General features: G+C 33.3%; 1 protein-coding gene and 1 long non-coding RNA gene across 3 annotated transcripts; one reads left to right on the top strand and one right to left on the bottom strand.

The window, feature by feature from the left end:
• Positions 1-554: 554 nt before the first annotated feature.
• Positions 555-5,137, top strand: LOC126713296 (uncharacterized). 2 transcript variants are annotated; one of them, XR_007651319.1, is made up of 3 exons: positions 555-785; positions 884-954; positions 4,440-5,137. It is a non-coding gene; the product is annotated as an uncharacterized LOC126713296 (long non-coding RNA). The 2 variants fall into 2 exon arrangements; XR_007651318.1 differs by having other exon boundaries at positions 556-785; positions 4,423-5,137.
• A 1,083-nt stretch (positions 5,138-6,220) lies between these two features.
• LOC126713295 (E3 ubiquitin-protein ligase SINAT5-like) lies at positions 6,221-9,414 on the bottom strand. The gene is made up of 3 exons (XM_050413019.1): positions 8,978-9,414; positions 7,397-7,783; positions 6,221-6,760 (listed from the first exon to the last, which is right to left on the bottom strand). Exons 1-3 carry the CDS (start codon positions 9,161-9,163, stop codon positions 6,398-6,400), a joined length of 936 nt encoding a protein of 311 aa, XP_050268976.1. The 5' UTR covers positions 9,164-9,414; the 3' UTR covers positions 6,221-6,397.
• Positions 9,415-11,933: the final 2,519 nt, after the last annotated feature.

Genomic DNA, 11,933 nt, shown 5'->3' with positions numbered 1-11,933 from the left:
AAGAAACTAGTAGAAAAATAGCATTTTCAGAATGCAACCAAAAACTTGAAAATATTTTCTAAAATAATTTTTATAATACAGCCAAACACTTGAAAAATATTTTCCTTTCCCGAAAATATTTTCACCTGAAAATATTTTACACTTGGAAAACATTTTACATTGAAACAAACGCAGCCTTAGTTGTTTAGCTTTATCTTGATATTAAAATAAAAAATAAAAAAACTAATATGATGATTCTGATTAGTTAATTAAGATTTTTTTTTTAATATTTATTTCATTAACTTGTATTATTATTCAATTAAAAAAATAAATATGTAATACATTTTTTTTTTTTAATGTTAAGAATACTAAATTATTTGTATTATATAATATTTAAGCCTGTTTGGTAGAGTAGTTTAAAATATGATTTTTATAGTTTTTTGAAATATATGTAAATAAAAAAATATATAATATTATTTAAAATGTGAAAATATGAGCTTGAACACAAACATGCCTGAGTTATTTACTTCTTTGAATTGATAATTTTATCTTTTATAAGAATATATTTATTTATTTATTTTAGGCCGAAACACTTTGAAAAGGTGCGCAGCGGAGATATTTCTTTCTAGGACGAAATGAAACGGTCCGGATTTAAAAGTAACTTTTAATCTCAACCTTTCAATTTTCTATTGATGCTGCGCCGGATCTCAATCCAGTTTAGCTTCATAATTTCAAGAACAAAAAGCAGGAGCGAGACAGGTTCAAGAACACACACAGAAATCTCTCGGCGAAAAATGAAATGGCGTGTACTTCTTCTCGCATTTGCTTCCTTTTATTTATATTCAACTTTTGAAGCTTTGTAAAACCCTGATCCCATTTTTTTTTTTTTTTTTCCTTATCCCAGATAGAAGAGAAATCGACATGGGGTTCTTTCTCTTTGCACCAGGACTTGCTGCAATAAAAGACTGCTAATTTGTACGTTTCTCAAAACCCAGAACCAATTCTTTATTTTTTATTTATATTTTTGGGTTTAGCTTTGAATGAATTGTATAAAGTTCCAGCATTTGTTAATTCAAGATTGTATATTTGCATAATTGAAGCTTAAAAAAAGTTTCTTTAAAAATTAAAAAAAAAATTCTTTATTAACTTATAGAACTTATAAGTGGAAAAGAAGCTCTAGATTCCAAGATATTTGTGGTGTTTAGCTAGGTTTTGTGTGGTATGATTTGGGCTTAAGCTGCTTGGGGGATTTTGTTAGATTGTGTCATGAAATTTTGATGGTTCAATTCTTATTTTTGAATGGGATCTCATCATGTTAGATGGGTTATTTGAGTTTTCACTGTGATAGATGCCATTGAATTTCCTCACTTATACTGGTAGATTTGTTTAATTAAATTTTTTTTCTTCCATTGAGATTTTGTAAACCACTGAAATGGCTGTAGATCTCAAATTTTTTTTTTAAGTAATGGTCTTTTTGCTATGATATATAGTTGTATATGATGAAACTTTGATATTTCATGTGGGTGTTGTGCTGATTATAAACCACTGAAATGGCTGCAGATCTCAATTTTTTTTTTAGTCTTGGTCCTTTTTTGTTGATCTATAGTTGTATATGATGAAACTTTTGATAGTTTGTGTGAGTGTTGTGCTGAAAATGAGAAACATTTGAATTGAGTTTTTGTATTCTGGATAGACTTTCAAGTTTCAGCAACATATCCAGAGAATCCTCTCTTGTATATATTTTTTGTTTTCCCAAATTCTTTTTCGCTAACTTCTAAGGTTCCATTTTTAAATTGTGCAGATTTTGGGGTTTGAGGAAAACCTCAATCTGTTCACCTTATCTACTTTTGTCTCCAATTTGATTTTGTGCAAAATCTGAAGTTACCTCCCCAATTTTGACTCTTTGGATCACTTAAAAGTGATCTTTTTGGTACTAGTCATGTCTAAAGCTTATACCATCATAGATAAATATTTGTTTGTATCTCCATAAGATTTGTGCTTATTCTTGTTTGTATCTTACATGCAACTTCTTGACATATCACGAGATCAGTCTCATGAGAAACATTTTTTATTTTTCAATGAGACCTATCTCACTAGAAATGTTCTCTAACCATGAAATGCCCAGTGAGTCATATTTTTTCCTTTTCCAATGAAGTGTCCTTTAGAAACGTTTTATATATACAATAAGATCATCCAAAGTTCGAAGATTCAGCAAGTGAGTTAAGTTTTGCAATGAATTCAGGTTTGAATAAAATTTCAGGCCAAGATATCTTAAATTAATAAGTTTCTTTTAGTAATTCTATAAGTGTAGTACATATTCAAGTATCAAAGTCTCAAGAGTGAAAAATACAAGCTTTTCATCAGGTAGTATCAATGTACAATAAAAAGATTCAACAATTTGATACCAAATAGTATAGGAAAATGTTAGGGACACAAAAAATCCCACAACTATTGCCACAACTTGTCACATGGCAAGTTGTGAATGGTAAAGGTCAAATGGTGGAGTACATATTCAGGTATCAAAGTCTCAAGAGTGAAAAATACAAGCTTTTCATCAGGTAGTATCAATGTACAATAAAAAGATTCAACAATTTGATACCAAATAGTATAGGAAAATGTTAGGGACACAAAAAATCCCACAACTATTGCCACAACTTGTCACATGGCAAGTTGTGAATGGTAAAGGTCAAATGGTGGATCCACATCTCCACCACTCATAACTCGCCACATGACAAGTTGTGGCAAAAGTTGTGAAATTTTTTGTGTCCCTAGTATTGTTCAGTTGTATATATTAAGTTGAGTTTTTCTGAGTTATAATGAATGCAGTAATTAAAGATTCTCAAAAAAATTTTAAATCAATCTTCACCAATTTGAGAATGTTCGGTTATTGTGCTTTTTAAAACTCAACAAAACTTGAATTAAATGTAGGGTCCAATGACAAGTTGTGGCAAAAGTTGTGAAATTTTTTGTGTCCCTAACATTGCTCAATTGTATATATTAAGTTGAGTTTTTCTGAGTTATAATGAATGCAGTAATTAAAGATTCTCAAAAAAATTTTAAATCAATCTTCAACAATTTGAGAATGTTCGGTTATTGTGCTTTTTAAAACTCAACAAAACTTGAATTAAATGTAGGGTCCAATAATGTATGCCCTTAGGGCATTAATTAATAATCCATTTTAGGAAACTTTTTATGAGAAATTGAATTTCTCATAAAAAGTTTCCTAAAATGGATTGTTAATGTATGCCCTAAGAGCATATACATTAGTAAGACCCTTTAAATGTATACCATTGAATACAAGTTGTTGAAGTTTCATTCTACATTGATCTTAGTACCCCCAAATAAAAAACCTACTGCTGTTGAAGGTTTTATTTGGGGTACTAATATTGGGTCAAAACGCCCAGTGGGCATAGAAAAAACTTTTTCCTATGCCCCTGGGATTTTTTGATCCAATACAATCAAAGTTTTCATATTACATTAATCATAGTACCTGAAATAAAAAACATACTGTTGAAATCAAATTCTCTTTTCAACTTTGAGATACTTACTGTATTGGGCTTGCAGAACTGCAAAATGACATAGGACTTGTTTCACTAGAATTTTAAAAACTTAGAAAATCCCGAAACATCAAAAACCCAATTTGCTATAGAATAATTCTAGGGCCACACACTCTCACAATCTTTTTGCCACAACTGTCATACGTGCTTGACTGTGAGTGGTGGAGAAAAAATAGTGGGTCCATGACCAAAAGGTGTGTGAAAGTGTGTGGTACTAGAATTATTCTTTGCTACAACTTCGGCTAATTCTTACCGCTAAATCTCACACAGGTTTCTTTTCCCTCTCTCTAACCAAATCCATTCATTCTCAACCGTGGATATCGACGACGGTAAAAAAATGCTTAGATTTGGGTAGAGAGGAAGGGAGAGGGCAATTTTTTTCTAGAGACACACACTCTTGCACAGACTTTGCCACAACTAGTACATATGTCAATTGGTGATTGTATTAATTTTCACAAGTATCAGTGGTTGTCTTAATGTGTAACTGATGTCATCCAATCACACATTGACAAATGTGCAAGTTATGTCAAAGTGTGTGCAAGAGTGTTTGTCCATAGAAGAACTTAGGGGGAAAAAGGGTGGTGGCAAACCACCTTGAGATTAAGCAGGGAGATTCAGGAGAGTCAAATATCCAATGGTAAAGAGTCAAATGTCCACAACACTTGTTACAAGAGAAAATCTACGACCTCAAAGTTGTGGTCCTAGAACCACTCCTTATTAACCTGTATGTGCACAAATATTCCTAGTGGGCAGCTAAAAATTATCACTGCAAGTAACTGTTTGCACTTGACTTGTAATGCTTCTCAAACGCATCTATGCAACTATTCCATTACAAGTGTGTGATAACTGATAAGAGGGAAATTACATCTTATGTGCACTGTCTAAGTGTCAAAACAACTACAGCCCAACAACATACAAAAAGGAAAGAGAGAGCCAGCTTCATTAAACATAATACAAACGCATTAGAGAGAAGCAGCAGGCATCAAAGATACAAGAGGACAACATGATTTTGAGATACTGCAACTGCAAACAGCATGTATGCACACCCCTCCATCTATATTCTGTTGTTCCTTCCATATGTCTTGTAATTCGAAGCTTTAGCTCCTTTTGGTCTCCACCAAAGGAAAAAAATGCCATGTTACACTGGATTATTTTTATTAGGCCATTGTGGCTGTCCTTAACCTTATAATCTTATGGCTATCACGAATGCTAAGGTGCCTTATGAAGTACCACAGAAAAGCCAAGATTGCTAATTTTCTCATCAAGGAAGGGTTGAAGGTGAAGAAACTGGCAGAGCAGTATCTTGAGGCAGCCCAACAGAAGGAAAAGGTGAATCTTTATAATGGCAGCTGTTTTCATCCCTTGCAATTTCTACAGCATTAGTATTTGTATATAATGAGAATCATAAGAACTTTGAGCCATAATTAGGTGGGCGTTACCTAAATGTAAATTGTATGGTACTACTTGGCGTAAATGTAAATTTGTATGGTAGTGCCAAGTAGTCATAGCTCCATTGCTTCATGCTGAGGTGTTTGCTACAAAAACAGAATTTTATGAAACTGTAAATTATTTTTGAATTTTTAATGCAATCTATTGGATGAGATCTGCAATGTAGATTTAACTCAAAAGTCCTGTAGGTTTTAACTTAAAAAGAGCTCTGCAATGTAGTTTTTACTTTTTACCAAAACATGCGTCAAATTTCTTGTATAGTTACTGTAAAAGCATGTAATGTTTCAACTTTCAAGAACTAGAGGGCAAAGAAACTAAAAAAAAAAAAAATCATTTGTAGGGAATGAGTTTGATGGTAACCATCAGAGAGAGACAGAGAAAGAGACTGAAATATATAATCTGTAGAGGGGAAGAAACAGCTTAAAGGCAAGTACGAGATTTCAAATGGAGTCCGGACGCCTTGTAAATTTTGAGACCTGCTGTGCAGTATGATATACCTCCTGCCTCCAGTTTTGTTACCGCTACATAGGTTTTGTGGTTGCAGTAATATGTAATTAAAGGAACCCCAGTCCTAACTCACTGAAGTCCCAAGTGGTAATAGAATAATAGCAGAGTAACAATGAAGGGGTGAAGTAATAGACAGGGCTAGGATAGTTTGTAAATTGTAAAGAGTAGATTGAAATCTCTGAAATAAATTACCCTCTTATTGCTCAAAATTGCATTTCCAAGCTTATGAAAATAGGATAATGACTATTTATGACGTGCCATGGTTTTTGCATGTAGAGTTGCTTTTGTAACTGAATTTGTTGAACCACTTTCAAGGTACTAGTCCTTAAAAAAACAATGTTCTAAAAACTGGACATTCTAACTAAAATATTGGTGGCCAAGTTCCAACCATACTTTGTCCAAATGCCATTTTCAGTGCATCACTCACTTAATGAGATGTTGGGAGAAAAAAGCTCTCATGTATATGATGATATACATTTGTTTACAAACTGTACGTGCACAGATATTGTCTATGATCCTAATGGACAGCTAAAAAAATTATCACTGCAAGTAACTGTTTGCACTTGGCTTGTAATGTTTCTCGAAAGCATCTTTGCAGGTATTCCATTATATCAACCACCTGGAAATCTTGTGTGTTTGTGATGGGAGAGAGAGAAATTACATCTTATGTAAACCGTCTTAAGTGTCAATACAACTACAAAATACAAAAAGAAAAAAGAAAAAGAAAAGAAAGAAAAAAACAGCTTTTTTAATTATACAAAAACTGAATCCTTCAGTATCTAATCAGTTACAGCAACAACATGGGTTTAGTGTACATTTGACACAACAAGATGCAGCAAGCATCAACGCATGCAGGACTATATACTAATACAGGAAGGCTGAAGAACACATGATTTTGAGATACCTCAACTGCAAACATTGGGTATGCACACCCCTCCATCTGGATTCTGTTGTTCCTTACATATACGTCCTGTAACCCGAAGCTTTAGCTCCTTTCGCTCTCCACCAGAGAAAAAAAGTGCCATGTTACGCTGGATTATTAGGCCATCATGACTGTCCCTAACCTTCCTATGGCTATCCCGAATGCTTCGAGGGGTGCCTTCCCATATCAGTTTCCTGCCATTTGCCCCTACCTCTAAACTGTAGCTGTAGTTCCGGGACTCAGTCTCATCACCCATGAAACGAAGGAATGCCATGTAAACTGGGGCTGCACCAAGCAGGAAGGCCTCAAAGTGCAGGCAGAAGTATTGACCAAAACAATTAAAAACCTGACCAAAAAAGAAGAAAAAAAAAAAAAAAAAAGAGGAAGGTCGGAACTTAGGAATGCAAAAACATCATACCAAGTTCCATTAGTGCCAAAAATAATCAATAATCTTCATTAAAACTTATTTTGCAGATTGGAGTGCTTCAAGGTTATGTCAAGTTTTGCATTAATTGAAAGAAAAATTTTATACAAGATACAGGTAAAAGCTGCTGTCAGTTCTTACTTCTTCCAGGCATGTGTATATGACATTGGTAGCCATTGTCTAAAGCCACCAATGCATTATTCCTTTTTTTCTTGCCTATCTTAAACATGGCCTTAACAGCAACAAAGAATGGATAGCAATCATAATCTTCTTATTTGCAAAATTAATTCTTTTCTTAAACTCATATTTTATTTGTTTTCTTGAATAATTTGAGAAAAAAAAATGCTTAATTGTCTCTTTTATCACACCATTTTCCATATTTGATCCTGGTGCCTCTGATTCCTAAATCCTTAAATGTCACCAAATTATAACAAAGCGGTTGGAGCCTGGAGGGCCTGCAAATATTCTAAGATGCAGAAGAAAAATCTGGCATATTGAAAGTTGAAAAAAAAAATTTTGAATCACCAAATGGAAACTTCAAAAACAATCTCCACTTACCGTAAGCATCCAGGTTGCATTCTCTACTTCACGGGGATTAGACTTGACATAGCGGTGATTGAATGTGCAGCCAGAGTGCATGTCTACCTTGTGATCGTCCCGCAGATGGGTTATCAGAAAAGGGATATCTCCAACAGCAGGACACTCAGATCCAGCATATGGGCAATTGTATGGTCTAAAGTTACACTGAGCCTCATGCTTAAGTTTGCTGTAGTAGGGGAAAATCTCTATGCATCCCAAGAAGTCATACTTGCAGGGCAGTTCAAGTGACTCTGCCACCTTCTCCAATGCCAGACACCTAATATCTCCAAGCTCTTGTCTACAAGTGGGGCACCGGTTTTGTACCCTTGTTTTACAGGTAGAACACAGTGTATGTCCATTGTGGCACTGCAAAAATATATAGTCAGCAGTCAGCTATTTCCAACAAAGCAGAACTAAGAAGAACATAAGTTACATCATATTAAGAAAACCTTGAATTTTTAAGATTGAATGCTATGATCAGAATATACAGCAGCCAGAGACGCTCTTAAATACAAGATTAGCGAAGTTAGACAACTTTTCAGCACTACCAAATGCGATCTTATATAGCTTCTATACTTTCAATAGTTTTCTAAGAAATGATAGTGGCTTGGACCAAACAAAGGAAGGATGATTATATGAGAGTGAAGCATTGCATCTTTGAAAAAGCTTCCGAAATTTGTTTAAAATGTTAGGCTTATACAAGTTAATCAATGTTTCAACAGAAAGCTCAAATATGCTTGATCATATATATATTTTAGTCATATCATGAAGATAATTTCCAAGTGAAAATCTCAAATGGTAATTTAAAGATAGGGGTATGCTTAAAATCTAGCAAGTATCTAAGTATATGCATCACAGAAGAGACGAAGGAAAATAAATACACAAAACATGCAATGAAAATGGCTAGATTAAAATGTTACAATAAGGCTATGCGTTTATATGTTCCTGACCCTAAATCCAAACTAAAAAAATTTCCTACAATAGATTATTCCCTTTAGGTGCATCCCCCAGAATGTGATGTAGAACCGGCTGCCAAACAAAATAAAGAAGATATAAAAACTTCCCCCCAGAATCAACATTACCATCAAACAAATAATCTATCTTTAATATCATAGTTGCACTGCATACATTCAAAGCAAGACATAACATAAATCACTCTCAACATCCTTCAAGCAAGAAAAAGAAAATTAGAAAGCCCGTGTTCCATTACTATAAAAGACCCATTCTACAATTATACCATATTCTTCAAATGCAGAAAATCCCATACCCAGTTCGCCAAATCCCCAAACACATGAAATTACTCCAATCCCAAACCACTGAAAAAGTTTCTCATGAAATAGAACACTGATAAATACATGCCACGATTCTCTCTCTCTCTAAACAAACTTGCATCATTAAAATCCCCAAATCCCACAAATTTTACATTTCCACTCACCCAAACCAATTAGATGATCTCCCACATCAAAATCACACAAATGGAACCAGCAAAAAGTACTAAAATAACAATAAAGATCAAAATTTGAAAGCAACCCATTAATATAATTGAAGAAAGCGACACACCTGGTGGATTGGAGGGTACATAGAATTGGTACAGACAGGACATTCGAGAAGTTCATGGACGCTGGTTGGAGAGTTTTCCTGCACGACCACATTGTTCTGTGACTTCACTAAGGACGAGAATTGAAGGTGCTGATGTATCTCTTCCTCATAGATGCCATCCAAAGATGACACACATTCCCTTTCCATGAAAAATAAATACCAATCTAATAAATACTACCAAACCAATGAATCATGCACAAAGAAACTATGCAAAACTGGAAAGAAAGAAGCATTCACTTATAGTTTAATGGGTATTTCTTAAACTATATGTTCCTTTCTTTCTTTCTAGGCCTCTATGTTGTCTATAACTGAAAACTGATTAGCAGTCATAGAAAGAAAGGGAAGAGAGAGAGATGAGGGAACTAACACTTTAGATATGCTTTTCTTGGGAGGTTTTGTTAAACAAGACAGAAAGAGTCACCATCTAACTAGCCAAAAATATATTACTTTTTGAAAAAGTAGTTGTTGCCGGGAACAAAAGGCCAAACTGCATTATTATTAAAATTTTCTTGTTCCAAAAATGATGTCAAAAATAGTACTATTAGTTTAGTCCTTGAAACATGGTACATGTTCTATTTTTATCTTTAATTTTTTTTTAAAATTTTTTTCTTGAAAATGTAAATTGTCACTTACTTTATCTTTTCATGTTATTATTATTATTATTTTTTTGTTTAGTGTATCTAACATATTTTCATGAAATCCAAAATTATATTTTATTTTAGTGGAAAAAATATAGTTTAGATTTTATTTTTATCTTTGAAAAATAATTTATGTTCAATTTTTTCCCTAAAACTTAATAGGATTGAATGGAAAGATGAAATATAGATTTTTTAAACTTTTAGGGATGAAAATTAAATTTTAATTCTGAAAATAGGAAATAACCCATATTTTAGGAACAAAAATAATCTTTTAAATAGTATTTTGAGGGCGGCAGGTGTGGAATATGAATGGATATTGTCACAGACAGAAGGGTTCTTGACTCTTTTTTTTTTTTTTTTTTTTTTTTTTGAGAAAGGAAGGGTTCTTGACTTGATCCTGATAACCCCAATTATAAAAATAAAATAAAATAAATAATGATAACCCAATCCCTCTCGTGCTACGTTATGACTTATTATAGAGAATTATAGCTATTTATGCAAATTTATAGAACAAGATTTGTCAAATCATTATGACCACAATATGTTTTATTAATATATGTGTCCCATCATAATAGGTTTTGCTTTTAGAATATTTCAATATTCATTGCTTTATTCGCACTTTATAGTTCATATGGATAGGTTTGTTTTCTAGCCAAGCAAATTTAAATTTTTAGAAAATTATGCCACAATTTTTGCAAGTGTTAGTCATAATGATAATCACCTGAATGTGACAGTTACAACTATTTTTTTTAGTAGTTAGTCCATATAATATATAGATTCTATCTATTCAGGTTATACATGACATTTGTATGCAATAAGGCTTATAATAATACGATCCAATTAAAATGAAAATTCACGATTTTAACTAGTGTATAATTGATACTAGCATTTTTCAACTCCACCATTGATTTACAATGAGATTTTGATTTTCTTAACAATATCTTGTTCAAAAGTAGGACACATCTTCAAAAAGCAAAACCACTCCAAAAACACTTCAAAGACACTATAACTATAGGGACTAACGTGGTGTTTATGTCATATTACTCTAGGACTCTTTGCACATACTTATCTATTACCTCATGGAATGTTTGCTAAATGTTATGTGATCTTAAATCTTGATTGACTGTTTCTCAAAAAAAAAAAAAAAAAATCTTGATTGACTATTATACTCGTCTTATTAAACATTAACATGATAAATTATGCTTTGAATAATAATTATTTCACATAAGTCTATTATATTTTGATAATTTTATAGTTACAACTACTTACAACCGAAATGAAAAATTTTAACTCTAAATGTTCTTAACTCACAGAGGTGCCAACTTAAGCTACAAAGGTTCTTGGCCACATGAGTCTATATATTGATATCAATTTTATTAGCATTAATCACAATATATTATGTTAGCAATTATAAGAAAAATCATGAAAATTGTTGTGTTCAGAATTATATTGTATTAAAGTTGTTTGGTAACCATATGTCTATATATATATATATTTTTGTATCACACATCGGTGTCTATTTGGGAACAACTTATTTAGTTTTTTGTTGAAATTTTTTTGTTAAAAGTGTGGTAAAGTATACTCGTATTTTGAAAAAAAAAAAAAAAAAAAACTAGGTTTTAAAAAGTTGTATATAAAAAGCTAAAAATTAAAAACTGAGCTTATAAGCTCAAGTTAAATGAACAAACAACATTTCTTTTAGATAATTTGATAGTTACTGTGGGGGGTAAAAGACCCGGGGGCCCATGTCAATGCCTACATTGGGCCAAGGGCCCAGCCCAAAGAAAAACCCCTCCTCGGCCACGGGGAGAATCCTTCTTGGCATGGATGTAGCTGAGGATAAAGAAGGCAACCTGCTATTGGCAATGACACTCCTGAATATTCCACGGAACAAGACAAGTACTAAAAGCTGAAAGGACAATAGAGAAAAGGGAAATGTTTGAGGGAAATACTGCCATCATTACGTTTAGTGCCTTGTGCCTGACATGGCCATGCTTTTCTGCCTTTACAACCACTCCCAACAACTGGAGGGAAGGGCTGATGGGACAAGTATCTACCCCAGGAACCCCATCCATGAGGAAGGAAACTACTATAAAAGGGAATGGAGGGAAACAGAAGGGGCGGGGAACCATCCCCCCAACACACCAGAGGCACCAGAAAAAGCTTCCCGGACCATGCTGAGGACCAATCTTTTCTGGAAAACTCAGTCCGTCCCAACTTAACCGTGATAACCGTTGTCCATACACTAAAGTCTAGCTCTTTGGCCCACTTTCTACAAA

The sequence above is a fragment of the Quercus robur genome, chromosome 2 (assembly GCF_932294415.1).
Source record: "Quercus robur chromosome 2, dhQueRobu3.1, whole genome shotgun sequence".
In the NCBI taxonomy this organism is placed as follows: Eukaryota; Viridiplantae; Streptophyta; class Magnoliopsida; order Fagales; family Fagaceae; genus Quercus; species Quercus robur.
Note: the sequence above shows the minus strand (reverse complement) of the source record. Positions and strands in the feature narration are given on the sequence as shown.

What these genes read in the sequence shown, in the direction of transcription:
- LOC126713295 (XM_050413019.1), bottom strand. Translation starts at nt 9,163, where the DNA reads ATGGAAAGGGAATGTGTGTCATCTTTGGATGGCATCTATGAGGAAGAG. An exon ending in TGTACCCTCCAATCCACCAG is followed by an intron (nt 7,784 to 8,977) that starts GTGTGTCGCTTT and finishes ATATTTTTGCAG; the next exon opens with TGCCACAATGGACATACACT. An exon ending in ATGCAACCTGGATGCTTACG is followed by an intron (nt 6,761 to 7,396) that starts GTAAGTGGAGAT and finishes TTTTTTGGTCAG; the next exon opens with GTTTTTAATTGTTTTGGTCA.